This window comes from Ambystoma mexicanum, chromosome 11 (genome assembly GCF_040938575.1).
Source record: "Ambystoma mexicanum isolate Mex_15411 chromosome 11, UKY_AmexF1_1, whole genome shotgun sequence".
NCBI classification, from domain to species: Eukaryota; Metazoa; Chordata; class Amphibia; order Caudata; family Ambystomatidae; genus Ambystoma; species Ambystoma mexicanum.
In genome coordinates, this window is record NC_090934.1 from 466,828,118 (window position 1) to 466,843,767 (window position 15,650).

Genomic DNA, 15,650 nt, shown 5'->3' on the forward strand with positions numbered 1-15,650 from the left:
GCCTAGTAAGATTATTTGTCTTGTTCTCTCTCTATCTTCCATCCCTTGTCTTGGCGTGCTTAGAAACACTTGTGTACAGGCCTGTTATAAATGACTTGCATCATATAATTTTATCACAGATGTCCAGAAAAATATACAATGCCACAGTAACAGTAAGAAACGGCTAGATTGGAAGCACCCAACTGCCAGTCTAGCCAGCTAATTACAATTAGCAGGTCTGCTTTATCAGAAATGTGCAGTTAAAATAAATGCCTCTCTATGCACTAATAGCGCATATCATGCCTGCTTAGCCTGGACACGGACAACCATTATGATTTATCGCACAATCCTGACCCCCACAAATCCCCTCTCCCTCCCACCTCCTACCCCATCCTCCGAAATCAGGTCATTGGCCCAGAATTACCTCCACGTCCCTCTTCCTTGTCCCAGAGTTTACGTATGAGGCTCCTTGCCTCATAGGTAAGTATTGGGATGAGGAACAGTGGGACTAGGAGTAATGAAGATTACCGGTAGCTAAGTCGGGCATTACCTCCATGTACCTCTACCTCATCCCAGTACTTGTTTATAAGGCAGATTTCCTCATACACAAGTACTGCCTCATACACAAGTACAGGGATGAGGAAGAATAGGGCTAGGAGTAATGACGATTACCCATAAGTAATCAAGGCATTAAACACAAGTAGTGGTGTAATACCATTGAGTTGACTGGTTTTCAGCATCCCCCCTCCTGAAATTTTGGGCTTTGTTCACTCAACCTAGCTGACTTTCAGAGCAGTTGTCGACAGAACAGGACACAGATGTTAAACGGCACCTGGGTTTCGCTGTTAACAAGGGCCCAGCAATTACCAATGTAAAGCATTTCACTGTTAGTACCTGCATTCAAATGCCACATTTTTTAGGCAATCGAAATCGTGATGTGGCTTTAGTACTTGCATTTCAGTGGAGTGACTGGAAGGGAAGAGAGGAGACAGGAGACCGCTCATTCTCACAGCTGTCCATTAATGGGTGTTTTCAGACTTAAAGGAGAGAGTTAACTGCGTGTAACATAGAAGCTGCACTAGAATAGTCTCATTAAAATGCGTAAAGAAGTTAGATGCCCCCACACAAATAAGTTTTCCCCTCCCCCACCGCCCATGAAGTTAGCACCTCTCCCAACATTTGAAGGATTAGCCTCCCCGAAATGTAGGTTTTGTTGCACCCCTGAATACAAGCACACACACCATTCACCACAACACACCCACCCACACCCAGCCATCCATACATTTAAGTGTGCACTCTTTCACCACACCGGCACACCCAGGCAGCCATCCATACATTTAAGTGTGCACCCTTTCACCATGCAGGCACACCCAAGCAGCCACCCGTACATTTAAGTGTGCACCCTTTCACCATAAACCCACACAGGCAGCCATGTATACAATTAAGTGTGCACCATTTAACCATGCAGGCACACTCAGGCAGCCACTCATACATTTAAGTGGGCACCCTTTCACTGTACATGTACACACGCACACAAGCCACCCATACATTTGTGTGCACCCTTTCATCATACACTCACACAGGCAGCCAACTACACGTTTAAGTGTAGACCCTTTCATACTACATTCAGACACGCATACGTTATGGGGTTGAGAGGAGCCCTATTACTTCAAAACGAAATTGTTTCTTTTTGAAGTCACTCTGACTTCATAAAGAAATTATTTCCATTAAGGACCGATCCATAGTGAAAATAATTTCTTTATGAAGGCAGAGTGCCTTCAAAAATAAACTATTTCTTTTTGAAGTCATAGGGCTCCCCCACCCCATGACATGGAGGCCTCCAGCCGGGGGTCTTCCATGTCATGGGGTGGGGAGAGCCCTCAGACTTCAAAAAGAAAGTTTCTTTTTGTAGTCACTTTTTCTTCATAAAGAAATGATTACTGTTTGCATACATCACTGCACAGGGTCACGCTGCAGACACACAAACTGGTGCAGCAGAGAGACGCACAAACTGGGGGAAACTGGGGGGGTGAATGCCATTGTATCCCCCCACTTAAAATTGTGAGGGGGATTTGTCCCCCTATCTCCCCCATGTCCTACGCCCATGCCTGCTGCCTACAGAAGGCTCAGACACGCGGCAAGTCCGAGGAGAAGAGTAAAGTCGTAAGAAGTTCCCAGAAAGTCCAATAAGACTGTTCAGATCTCAATGGCAAAGGTAAAGCGTTCCAGTTCTTGGAGGCAATGACCAGGAAGCTGGCCCCCGCAGAACTATTTCTCCTGAATCTTGAGATAGTAAGTTGGTGAGAATATGCAGAGCGGGTTGGTCTGGTAAATTGTACTTTAGTGAATTTGTGCAAAAGATATCTCAGCGACATACTAGAAAGCTATTTGTGCATGATGGCTAAGGATTTAATAATAATACGCTCAGGGATAGGTAGCCAGTGTGCTGCTGAAATATGCTCATACTTTGGAATGTTAAGAGCCACTCTCAGGGCCTGATTTTGATTGATTTGTAGTTTGTTGATGTTGCATGTGCAGTTAGTGGGCGGGGGCAAAGGCGCGTCAATTTCGTACATGATAGCAAAGAGCTCCCTAGCACTGGATTTCACCTTCTCTATCGTAGTGTTATAGGCAGTTCTTTTGTCTAGGAGGACAGCCTTTTTGTAAGCGCTGGCTATCTAGGCAAAGGCTTTCTTTGCTTTTCCAGGATTATCAATCAGTGTTTCTCGATTCGTATTTGCCCAGGCTAACCTTTCTTCAAACTTTACTTCTAGTCTAGAAAGGATGATGGAACTCTGGTTGCCCAATTGATGTTTAATATCATAGTACAATGTGCCCTCCTGAGCCATGATGACAAGACAGAGATTGTTAGAGGCGCACCAAACCTGAATCACAGATAGACAGTCGGGAATGAGCAAGAGAGGAGAGGAGCCTGAAGGAAAGCTTAGTTTCAACCGCATAACACTGACAGGTAGGATCAGTAGACGGCTTCTTGAGGAGTGGGTGCATAGGGAGTGCTTCACGGGAGAGTGGTACGTTCAAGTGGCGAAAGAGTGATTTCAAACATCGGCCAAAGCTGGAGTGAGGGTGTCAATACAGTCCTTGATTGTTCTAGAGGAGCAGGGGAGCACCTGTTTGGATGACACTTTCATAGATCGGACTTGTCTAGAAACCTCGTCAGGTGTTGTCAGAGAGAAAGAGGAGAAAGAGGAGAAAGGTGGAGAAGAGGTAGAGATGGCCAAAGGGGGGGGGCAGAGAGAGGAAGAAGGAGAGGAAGAGGAGATAGAGGACAGCATGTCCTGGGTTTTAGCACAGACGTGAGAGGCCAGAGCCATACAGAGGGTCCGGGAGGGAACAGGAGTGGTGGAGACCGCAGCAGGATTGACCAGTTCCTTGCTGATTTTAAAGAGTTCGGCTGTGTGCTGTGTTAGAGGCCGCAGAGACCCGGGCTTGAATGTGTGCTCTCTTTTTGATGAGTGTTATTGCTTCGACTGGCATTTTGGTGCAACCCGTCTAGGTTTGTCCAAATGTGGCCTGGCATGCTTTAATGTAATGTTATTATGTGTCTAGACTGGTCTACATTGTGCAGCCAGTGGGACATGTTTTCAATGTGGCATGGCATTTTTAATAGCAAAGCATTAATGTTCCTGTGCGCTGTGGGTGACTTACATGTATTGGATTGGTATTACCCTACAAACCAATTGCAAACACTCTGACTTTTTGCCATTTTTTTCTCAGAAAGTGTGCTGTATATTGCATTAAAACACATTTATATATTTCTCCTAGTACAGTGTGTGGCATACCCCTTCAGCAGCAGGTTTGTGCATATTGTGCAAACATGATAATCTAGGCCGGCCCAGAGTGTGGCACGACCCGTGATTTGGTACCGAGATGGGGGGGCCCCCCTCAGCATGGCTCACAAGGGGGACCCCACAATTTGTTTTACATCACTGAGTTCAGACAGTCAGCAGCAGCGCTGCGGCTTGGGTATTGGTAATGGTAAACAAACAAGATTCTTAACTCTGCTGCACAGCTCGCTCATGCGTTCCCCACACCCCCGTGCCTGCCTCCTGCACATTTTTAGTGTCACATGCCCAGGCTGACATACTGCACGTGCCCCTGCAAGTGCGATGCCTCAGCTTCAGAACCACTAGCCAGGCAGCGACGTGTGCTCCTGATTACTGACAGCGTGAGAGAAGTGTGACTCCGCTGACTCGACCTCCTGGAGGCTGGGGCCCTGAGGAGAGACCTCACACTTACTCAGCCTGCTAAGTAAGGTTAGTCAAGTCAAAGTGGCCCCAGGCAAGTGTGTTTTTGTGCAAGGGTGCCACAGCGATGCAACTCTGCCTGTTTAGTTAATGTTTAGTAGTCAGAAAAAGCCAGCAAGCCCCTTAATTCGTCCCACTTGTTAATTAATTTGCACATGATAAATTTTAACATTTCCCCGGCTTTCCTGTCTGGTACCTTTTAAAGCTGCATAAACTGCTGATGGTGCTGAGCGGAGGGCTAGGGGGGGTTTGTGTGGCACGGTTTCTCACCACACAAACCTGCTCTGCTCGTTCACATGACATGGGTCTAAGCAAAAGATCGTGCACAGCTGTGAAGTGCCCCCCCTCCACTCCCATGTCCTGTCTGACACCCTGGGAGGTGCAGTGCAGACCGGGCCGGCATTGGGTGTTGGGGGAGGAGGATTTAATTAGAGGGAACGAACGAGCGACCGTCATATTTAACACACTGCACTTGTTAACTGTTTAAATATGATATTTATACAGTTAACACGTGCAGCGCGTTCAAGTTGAAGGAGCTGCTAGTGCTTCCTCAGTGTGGGCCTGCCCCATGCAGCCTTGCATGACCCCGTGGGCAGGCGGCATACTTGCCAACATTCTGTAACCAAAAAGTCTAAAATGTAGGATTTTTCAAGTTTCAAAAGTAATACTTAGCATGACAATGACATCGCAGGAAATGACAAACCATACATTGTTGGCACCACTGGAACATTCTAAAATGCACAAACCATCAACTAGCACAACATGGAGAGATGTTGAAATGTTCACAATGTATAATTTTGAATGGTAAGTTAACACTAAATTGTATTACCCACCTTCACAGAAGGTAATCACACAGAGCTCGTAGGCAACATTTTCCACTCCTCTGTAGCATCAGCCCGGGTAGTACATATTTATTAATGCAGTGGAGATGGAACACTGAAAAACATGGAGACTGATACCCTCCTCAGTCTGATAGGCATATGCTGTATGATGGAGGTACGCTCTGCAACTTGCCTTCCTTGCAAGAATACAGGGCAGAGTCATGTAGCTGTCAGGTCAGTGGATTGATCTGAACCCATCACTCAAATGTATCACTTATCCACCCACCGCACAGACAGATTAATTGCCTTAGAGTCACTTAAATTACCTGCCACTGTAAAAAGCAGTAGGATCGGTCACCCAAATCTGTAGCCAGTAGGACTGCTTAAAAAGCAGTAGCCCACCTACTGCCTAAATCAGTAGGGTTGGCAAGTATAAGGCCGTACACAGGCCCAAAACCACTGTCAGTCTGGGGCCATGCTGTTTACGCAAAAAGTTGAGGGGCAGCCATTCCAGACCTCTTATACCCTGCCGGCCTCCAAAGAACAAACCTATGCTATCTTTGTCTTCCCCTTTAGGCACTATTCAGAAAAACAAACATATTTCTGCGCAGGACCTGCCCTTACACGACCCCACAAGCATTGCACTGCCTGGCAATCAGCTGCATCTTGCTAGCTGCATGTCCCTGACTGTCTCTTGTTTTAGTATTACTGCGCTTCTTGCTAGGAACATTGTGAGTTTTGAATTTTGATCCAAACGTATCTCTTTACAAGGGGACAGGCAGTGTCTTTGCCCCCAGACGCAGAGCCACCACTGTTACATCTATCCATGGAGACATGGGCATACAAGCTTCTTCACAACACAATGCCAACCTAATAATGTGCACCCAACAAGTATTAACCCCCACACACTCAAAAATAAATTAGAAAATATTGTCATTTTAAGCTGAGGTCCCAAAAATAGTCTGCACACACGTTAAACCAGAACATTGCACTCAAACTGTGTATCATAAAGGGTATCACCCCATCACTGCACATCCCAAAATGCTGAATTTCCACAACCCCATTTCACTGCATATATATATGGCGGGTGGGTAAAATGTATAATACATGTGAGCTTTTATGGGGTGGGGGGCTGCACAGGGTCTCATCTGTATATATATGCAGTGAAATGGGGTAAAACTAAAACGTCTGCATTTTGGTGATGCCCACTAAAAAATGCATAGTGATCACATAAAGTTCAGGACATACATAGAAATTTCTGGTTGAATGCACCACTTTGTTGATAACTTTTAAGGGTATCACTACAAATAACCCCACCAAAAATATTGCCGTATATATGGTCATCTGGAACGGCCATAGGCAATATTTTTGGGGGGATCATTTTGAGGGCTTTTGGGAGTGGGGGTTGCAGGGGTGTCTCCCACTGCTTTAAAAATATGCAGGAGTTCCGGGGGTGTCCCCTGCAGGTTCCATGCCTTAATATTGCCGCAAAAATATGGCGATATTTTAGTATGGCGATATTTCTGCGGGGATATTAACACATGGAACCCTTTTAAGTTACTTACCTTCATGCAATGTGTCTAATACATTAAATATATTTCTTGAAACACATTTGTTTCCCCACAAATGTCATGGTACTACAGTTATATATACTGAAGAGTGAAACCCCTACTCTGTGGGAGACTGGGGGAAGAATGCAACAAAAATCACAAAATTGTGTCCCCACAGGGAATAAAGTAATGGTGATGCGGTATATCCATTACTGATGCTCACCTTATTTTCTCTAACCTCAGTTTGTGTGTTAAACTGCTTTAAGCAAGGGTTACCACAGACTAAATCTATTGCTCCTAAGTTATGTGTGTTTAACCTCTTCTTTGCATATAATTATGTCATTAATGTTATCAGAAGATCATTGCTTTGAAGATATACATTTGACACAGTGCAGAATCTTGATCATACAAAAATGTGTATTTTTCGTTATTTTAATGAAAAAGATAAAACAATCTTTTGTGCATGAGCCTCAATGTCATTTAACAAAATATTATCTGGAAGCAGGTTCAATTTTGAATACATAACATATTATAATCATGTTAACGGCATCAGAATAAATCATGCACCGTAAAAAAACAATAATAATTGGAAACAGGTAATGTAAAGAAAATATACAAAAAATTAAACAATTCAAAAGGACAAACCACTGAAAAAAAGACTTTACATTTAAACAAAACAATTCTAAATATCACAGGACATGAATTCTATCCTTATAGGCAGAAAAATATTATAAAGTTATTTAGTTTTCACCCTGTTTTATTTATGGGAGTCCACCTGTGTACATTCCAAGGAAAACCAAGGAACGAACGAAACAATTATAATTCCTAGTGGGGTGTGGAGATGTATGGCTAGTGTAAGCTTGGTTTATACATTCACACTTGCCAACCGCTTCTTACAGTGCTGCTCAGGTCTACGTATGTGTGAACTGGCCTAATGCATATAGGCACAGTGGCCACCGCTGTCGGCCAAAGAGGTCAGTCAGGTGTGGTCAAAAACGTTTCGGCGTAAAGGTCTAAACAGAAAACGCCTTCCTCAGGACCAAAAGTCAGATGTATACGGTTTTTAACCCCTATGAAAAAAAACGAAAAGGGTAAAGGGAAAGGGCAAAAAATTCAAGTTAAAAAGCCACCCGTAGATGGCTAATGAAAGATTAAAAACATTTCAATTCCTGTCGGAAATAAATGTAAAAAAAGAAGAGAAACTCAAGTCTTGAACAAAAGTGATCAATACCTCCGCTAAGGATAGGGAAGAAAAGCGGAGATTAACACCCAAAGCCAGAAAAAAGTCAAGTTCTAGAGAGTAGTGCTTCTGGCAGAAGTGTGTGTCCATAATCCAAAAAATAAAAAGTGCTTAAGTCTGTGTATAGTTAAATTGAGTCAGAGGAACAGATAGTATATATAGACCAAGACTTATTGATAGAAACAAGCAAAGAAACATAATGCGGTGTAATAACATCACCGGATCTGGCTAATGTGCCCCACACCATGGAGGGTAAATTTACTTCAGATGGAGTAATAGAAGAAGTGCCTGAAGACAAATCTCGGCTAGGCTGGATTGGAGTATTATGGTGTCAACTAGCTTGAAGGCGCTCAGGTGCAAAGGGCCTGATATTCGCATCGCTTTTCTAGGGAGGAAACAAGAGTAGAACCCAAAAAATATGTCCAGTTCTCTCGCATCATGTTCCTAAAGCCTACGTGGTAGACAGTGTATAGACAGTAAAAGTACTAAAATAAGAGGCTGACCTGAAGCCGTGGTTAATGCTGGTCATTGAAAAGTAGCGTGTATTCTTGTGTGCACATATCAGATGGATCGTTCGTTACTCGTCTTGAATCTGTGCATCTAAAGGTCAAGAAAAACAAATGCCAAAATAATGCATTAAGGTAAAGCGCTCATTGTATGCGGACCACAACTAAGGTGTGGGCTGGGGACTACAGGGAGCAACAAGAGCAGAAAAACTCTGATAAGCACAGCAGGGCTGTCATGTGGGTGTACCGGGATGAAAAGCAGCGCGTGTCATCATCATACAGTTTCCGCAGTCTCACCAGTTAAGCCGTGCAAGGCTAAAAGGTCCTCACGGCAATGATGTCCAAGATATAGTAATGCAGCCCTGATTGAGTTAAGCGAGCTCGATATGCAATCGTATAGATGAAAGATCATCGAGTTGTCTGGCGTACGCCTGAGCAGCCACGTTACTGGCGTAATTCGAGACTGGGTATGCAGTCCAGGCGCCAGAAAAAGTGTGCCATTGTAGTGGTGGTGGCCAGAAGGGGGAATAACACCCTGCTTGTGATGGTAGCGCAGCGGTCAAGCGGGCCAGGCCGCTAAATAAAACGTCAAAAAATAATGCGCATTGCAGACGGAAAACCGTCTGGTCTGTATGGTGGCTGCCTGGGTGTGTTGGAGCTATTACTGCTACGGGGCTGCTGTAAGTGCAGTGCAGTCATAGTCAATAACATAGGAAAGGAGTGACCACATGGATCGGGCTAAGCATCAGAAAAGTCCACGGAAAAATCACAGGCCAGAATGTAGGATACATTTTGGGGGTATCCAAAGTCAATGTAAAAATTGATAGGAGGGGGTTTCCTCATTCAGACCTCTCAATTTATCAAGAGTTTGCAGTCGATGGATCCATCTAGACTCTTTGTCATTCAATGCTCTCTTAGGGTTGGAACTATTTTTCACAGTAACCAATACCCACCATTGAATGTCCTCAGACGTATGGGCAAAGGCCACATAATGAGACACCATTGGCGCTTGGTGATTCTTACACTTAATCCTGGATCGGTGTTCGTTGATCCTTATGTGGACTGGTCTTGTGGTCTGGCCCACATACCTCAGTCCACATGGGCATTGGATGCAGTAAATGACATTGGCGGTTTTACAATTCGACAAAAAGCGTATGTCCCATGTTCTCTCCTGAATTTTGAAATTGGACATTTTCTTTGTATATTTACAAGCCCGGCAGTTTCCACAGGGGAAATGTCCCAACAACGGTCTAAGGATTCTGTGACTTGTGTTGGGTTTGCCGTGGCTAGTAGAATGTACCAGTTTGTCCCTCAAGTTTCTCGATCTTTTAAATGCAAATAAAGGTTTGCCTTTATCTTGGAGACAGTTACTCACCATGGACCAATATTTCAAGAGTGTCTTCTTGATTGCAAATGATTGTGTGCTATAAGTAGTGACACATGTTATGCGATCCTGTTTTTGTGTTCTCGAGTTTGATTCCAGCAAGTTTTCTCGAGGCGTGAATCTTGCTCTCTTTAGGGCATGGGATACCAGTTTCTTCAGGTAGCCTCGTTCCTTAAGATCACTTGCTAATTTGTTGGCATGTGTGTAATAGTCAGCACGTTGATACATAAATCCAGGAAATTAATTGTCGATTTGGAATGTAACATCGTGAATTTAATAGTGTTGTGTTGGCAGTTCAAGTAGGCAAAAAATTCCTGTAGGGACTCAATGTTGCCTCTCCACAGGAAAATGACATCGTCAATATATCTATACCACTTTCTAATGTGTGGTTTATAGATGTTGTTTTCTGAGAGAACATATCTCATCTCAAAGGCCGCCATAAACAAGATCGCTACAGTTAGTCTTTTTGGCACACATCTTAAGTAACTCAAAAGCTATCAATAAAGCGGTCCATTCAGCCTGGATTTTCACTTACTTACATGCATAACACGCCCAATGTGATACAATAAAGGAAATGCTGTGCAGTTTGAGTGTTACATTTATGTCCAGCAACAATCAGTAGCACTACAATGCTAATACTAACAAGGAAGACAGTGACAGTGACAGTGACCGTGACCTGGCCAGTATGAACAGCAACCATCCGTGCCTTCTCTCTCATGAGTGGGGTATTGTTTCACCCTCTGTGGTCAGATAAGGGTCAGCATTGATGGGCAACAGAAATTTGTTCCCCTTCTACACCAACTTCTGCTTGGTGACTCAGGTGAACTTTAATCTAATTTCTGTTGTTCATACATTTCCATGAAATCAATTACTTTTTCAAAAGTGCAGCCCTTCTCAGCTTCCAGCCCAATATGCAGGTGCATTGAATCAGGAAAGGCCTAGTCAGGGGTATTGCTTGCAGAGCCCATTTGGATGACTCTTATTCTGCTGACACTTTATATTGGTGCTTTCCCGTCCTGTGTCGCGTTCCTTTGCCTCAATTATTTCAGCAATAGCAATCCAGTGAACCCTAACCCTCTTTCCTGGGCAGGTTGCGGACGGTTCCCTGTTTATAATTAAAGTGCAGGTGCCAAGACCTTATGGGGAGACAGGAGTTTGTGTTACCTCTGTGCAAGACCCACAGGAGATCCTGACAGCAAGGCTCTCATCATCTCGCCAATAGAATAAGGCAACACATTCCTCTCAGCTCCTCTCTACCTCCTTTAAAAGGACTTTATGTGGCAGCTTGCGTAATCACACGCTCTTCTCAATACAATCACCCTCACAGTGCCACCACACTGGTCGTTTTTCACAGGCTTTCACTCCCAACTCACCTTCTCTACACAATGTTTTACATCGTAATTATGGCCCTCCCCATTAAGAAGACATCGCCAGTAGCCTAACAATCTAACTGCGCCATGAGGCTACCATTCCACTGAAATCTATGCCCAAGTCAAGCTGGAAATATCTAGGTGTAAGAAAGAGAAGACACGCTAAGCCCGTCTTAACTGTATGACCAAGGATTTAGCCTGCTGTCCCCAGTTCCGTCAAACAGTGGGACTGCAAAGTGAAAAAAGGGTAGAAGGGTTGCAGAGGACAAAAAAAGAGAGGAGCAAGGGAGGGGAGAGATGGGAACAAGAACTGAGTGCAGATGAGAGATGGGGATGGTTTGCAGCACGGGGTGACCAGTGTGTGCAGGGGAGAGAGGGGCGCAGGAACGACCAGAAAACAGGACAAGCCAGGAATGGTGGGTGGACACCCAATCTTTTTGGAACGAGCTATGCTCAGGCCATGAAAGCCTTTTGACCTATGAAGTCGAACATGTTTACATGAACTGAGCCTTCTGAGGTGAGACGCCAAATTGAAGGATTTTGTACTCTGAACTGCTTTTTTCTTAATTTTCTTCTGTTTTCTTTTCTTCTTTTCTCTTGTTTTATACAGTGATGATATATGTGATTTAATTGTGCTCCTATTTTAATTTTGGGAAAAGTCGAGTTCTTTGACTAAAATATAATGAATAAATTAAAAAAACAAAGTCCCAAGTTGTCCCCTGTCCCCCCCCCCCAGATTTTATGGGTCTCCTATGCCCCTGGCCGCAGGTTCTCTCGACATGGATCTATTAACTGCCATGACGATGTAACATGTAACCAGCACCTTGATGCCTCCGGGTTTAGTGCGTCTAACAAATGCAAAATTAAATAAATGCATAAATAAGATGAGTAACAGCTAAGTAACCTATCCTTCTCCACTGCTGTCACTCAAGCCGCCTGTGCAGGGATATGTCGCTCACAGAAGCTGCTCCTTCAGCACCATTGAATCAGTGATTGTTTGATTCTTACACCTTTCTTTCTAAAAGATGTGACACACCTTTGCGTTGACGGGCGCAGGGCCACAGATAAGAATTTGGTAGTAAAATTATTTTTCTCCCGATTTTCAAAAGTTGGGAGTACAAAGACTTTAGTGATTCAAATGCGGTTCTTATTGCCGAATGGCATACTTTTTTTTGTCAAAAAGATTTATTTTACTGGTAGTCATTTTTTGAAACTCTCTGTTTAGTCAGCAATAGCAGAGAGTGAAACGAATAATTGCATTGAGTATGCTGTCTTTACATCAGGCAGTGCTGTAGGAGGGGTCCTCCCTGCGGAAGGCGCTGGTCGTGCCACTGGTATGAACACATTGCTTGGGCAGTTCAGTTGGCATAAGGTTTCCTTGGCCATTATTGGCCTGATTTTAGGAGGGAAAATAGGCAGGTGCACCTCTTATTTGGAGCCTTAGAGGAATGCGTTGACTGGTGAGTAAGGCTATTTTATGGTGTTTGTCTCAATCTGTCAATGAATGTGTACAATGGAGATTTCCCCATGTTCTACCCTTTTTTCTTTCATGACAGCTTCCTCTCTACCCCTAGTTTCTAACCTTCTATCACCATTTCTCCCTCTCTCCACAGTTACCACAATCACCCTTATTGAGAATGGCATCATTTCAAACGGGGCCGCCACGCTCCTGTTCAGCCGAGCACTCTTCATCTTCATCAGCGCCTACTACTACTATCAAGTGGGCCGCAGGCCCAAGAAGCTATAATGCCGCACCCCCTGTTTCTTGGTCCTGTTTTTTTAGTTTTCCATGTTGTTTTGCAGGTCTGATGTTAAGAAATTGGATATGACGAAGGCCCGTCTGACCACTAGATGCCAGTCTCAGTTGCTTGATTGTGACAGACCCTATGGCAACAGGGAGTCTCCTTGAATGTGACAGACCAGGGCGTCTCTCGCACCCGACAGTCCTTGCGATAAGAGGGTCTCCCTGACACCTGACAGTCTGTGTAATATCAAAAGAAGCCCCACAAACTACCAGGCCATTGTCGTCTTAACTTCTGGCAGTCATTGAGAGTGTGGAGGGGTATCTCACACTGAGAGCCCCCGTGACGGCATGGACTCGTTGCTGCACATGACATTCCCTGGGGTAGAAATGGGTCATCTCCCACGCCTGACCTGTGGCACCATGGCCTCTACTCTTATACCTGGCAGAACCTTTATATGAAGGGGTCCATCTCACACTGTAATCCCAGTGACCGCGAAGGGCCTCTCACACATGATGGTCTCTGGGACGGCAAAAGGGTTTCTCACAAACCTGATGGAAGCAATGGGCGAATAAGAACCCTCTCATTCTTCTGACAGTCCATGTGACTGCTGTAGGGTGTCGCACTACTGATAGTATCTGTGACAGCAAGGACGCCTCTTGCACACCCGACAATCCTTTCAGCATGAGGACAATCGCTCACCCTTAGCGAAAGTAAAAACACACCTCACCCGTTGCTCAGAGTCCATGTGATGAAAGAAATCCAATTTAATTCCAAATAACCTATGCCAAGACATTAGGGCCCATGCCCAACCCTCACGTGCCCCACAACTATTGTAGTCCTGTCCCACTGTCGAAGGCTCTTGAACCGATGGCATCGCTGGCAACTACCGCCACTGCTTCAACAGTTCGGCGAACACCACTCTTCTAAGAGGTTGTTTATTTTCTTTGGTGCTTTCCTCAATATTAGCAGTTATTTTAATGGTAGGACCCCTGACACTTTCCAGATGCCCTTTGAATCTATCTATAGTGCCACTCCCCAGTTAATTGGAGGAATCTGCCTTCACTCCTGTACCTGTGTGTAATGGTAGCGCTCTTCCATAGTTCAGAAGGCTTGTGCGTTTTAGGTCCTCGGCCCAATCCTATACCCTTGCACAAAGATAAGGCAGCCACCCTCCCTGCCGCACTCATGGCAGCCCATGTGTTCATAGAGCCCTTGCCTCATGGTTGCTAGCCCTTGTAATGAAAGGCCCTCGCCCCATTCTTTGCAGTCCTGGTGACACAAGGGCCCTCCCCCCCTCACTCCTGAAAGTTCTTCCCTCCCTCCTGACAGACACGTGCCTTTTAATGGATCAAGCAGCGCCACTAAGAGAGCCATTGAAGGCCTACACGTTCCTGCAGCCCTGCCATGAGGGTTTCCTCAACAATGTAGCTCGAATCGTTCTTTCTTTCTCTTTTTTTTTAAAGACATATTGACTTGATCTGCCAACGTTTGCTTCCGCTGATCCATGGCCGTGTACAGTTTAAAATAGTAAATAGTAAATGTTCACCTAATGAAAGTCTGCGAGCAAATATCTTCTTGCTTACCTGCACTGTGTGTACGAGTGTCTTATTCTGTGTGTGTCGTTGTGGGTTCTAGTGGGGGATTTTTTTCTAAGTATCGGAGAGCAACAAAAGTCACTGTAGCCAGATTATCTGGGGAAAGTGAATGGCTGAATCCAATGAGATACTCTGTTGGGAAGGATAATTAAATGGCTGATGCGTTGATTCAATGATACAACTTCAGTTGTTGGATTGCTAAAGTTAAGCCTGGGCATATATTTTAAAGTATATCCTGTTCATAAAAAAATATAATTCACCAATGTAACTGTGGTTAAAGTCATGTTGAAGTTTCCCTCAAGTCTCACAAACGCCATGAAACGCTGTAGTAAAGGCAGCCCCGTAACCCTAACCACCACCACAATGCGGTGTTGGTGAAGTCATATGTGACAAGGCTCCACTAACAACATAACATATTGCAATATTGGTGACGTGTTTATCCCTGAAGCTCTAAAGCAAGAAACCCGAGGACAGGGAGGCAAATATCGCACTGGACAGGCCCGCGTTGAGAGGAGCCAGCCATCCTTTCATGAATGTGGAAGAAAGCGGGAGAATCCCTTCTCCTTTGTAGACACTCTAGCTCCATGGCTGATCCCTTGCGCAGACTACGAAGACCATCAACTCAGTGGATGAAGGTCCCGCACCTTGACCACAAACGCACCTGTGGGAAAGCTGGGGGTTATGTTCTATTCGAGCAAACCGAGACACACGGTTATCACCAGCGAATAGAAATAGACAATAAAAATCCAAATAAGAAAGTGGCAAGATGGGATCTATAGCCTTGTTCACCCACTGCTCATCGGCTACTGAGGAAAGGTGGCATCAGTAGCTGAAGGGGACAAGGCATGGGGTTTGCATGTTGCCAGTGGAAGAGTGGCATGTGAGGGTAGTGTGGACCATGGTACAGTCGCCAGCGACTGCATATTTATTCTATCTTCTAAGGGCATTTGACATGTACTGTTTTGTGGAAAAGTGGCAATGCCACGCAAGCAATAACTTATTTGCATCTTGGTAAGGAAAGTGCTACTCGAGGGAGCCTGTAGGAAACCTTTTCCCTATGGAGACTGATGAGGTAATGCTCTCTTGACTGTCCCCCTCCTGGCAGAACTCTATGGCCCCCGGCCTCATCAATGACACAGGCCTCAGGCCACATCATCACCCGCCCACCTGCCACGCTGGAGGGCAGGGGTGA

The 15,650-nt window shown here is 44.9% G+C and overlaps 1 protein-coding gene across 3 annotated transcripts in view; it reads left to right on the forward strand.

The window, feature by feature from the left end:
• TP53I11 (tumor protein p53 inducible protein 11) overlaps nt 1-14,451 on the forward strand; it is a 901,622-nt gene extending 887,171 nt beyond the window's left edge. For all 3 annotated transcript variants that reach the window (XM_069623306.1, XM_069623308.1, XM_069623307.1), the window contains one exon: nt 12,732-14,451. In XM_069623306.1, coding sequence (XP_069479407.1) covers nt 12,732-12,865 — 134 coding nt within the window. In that variant the 3' untranslated portion in view covers nt 12,866-14,451. The remainder of the gene's footprint in view (nt 1-12,731) is intronic.
• Nucleotides 14,452-15,650: the final 1,199 nt, after the last annotated feature.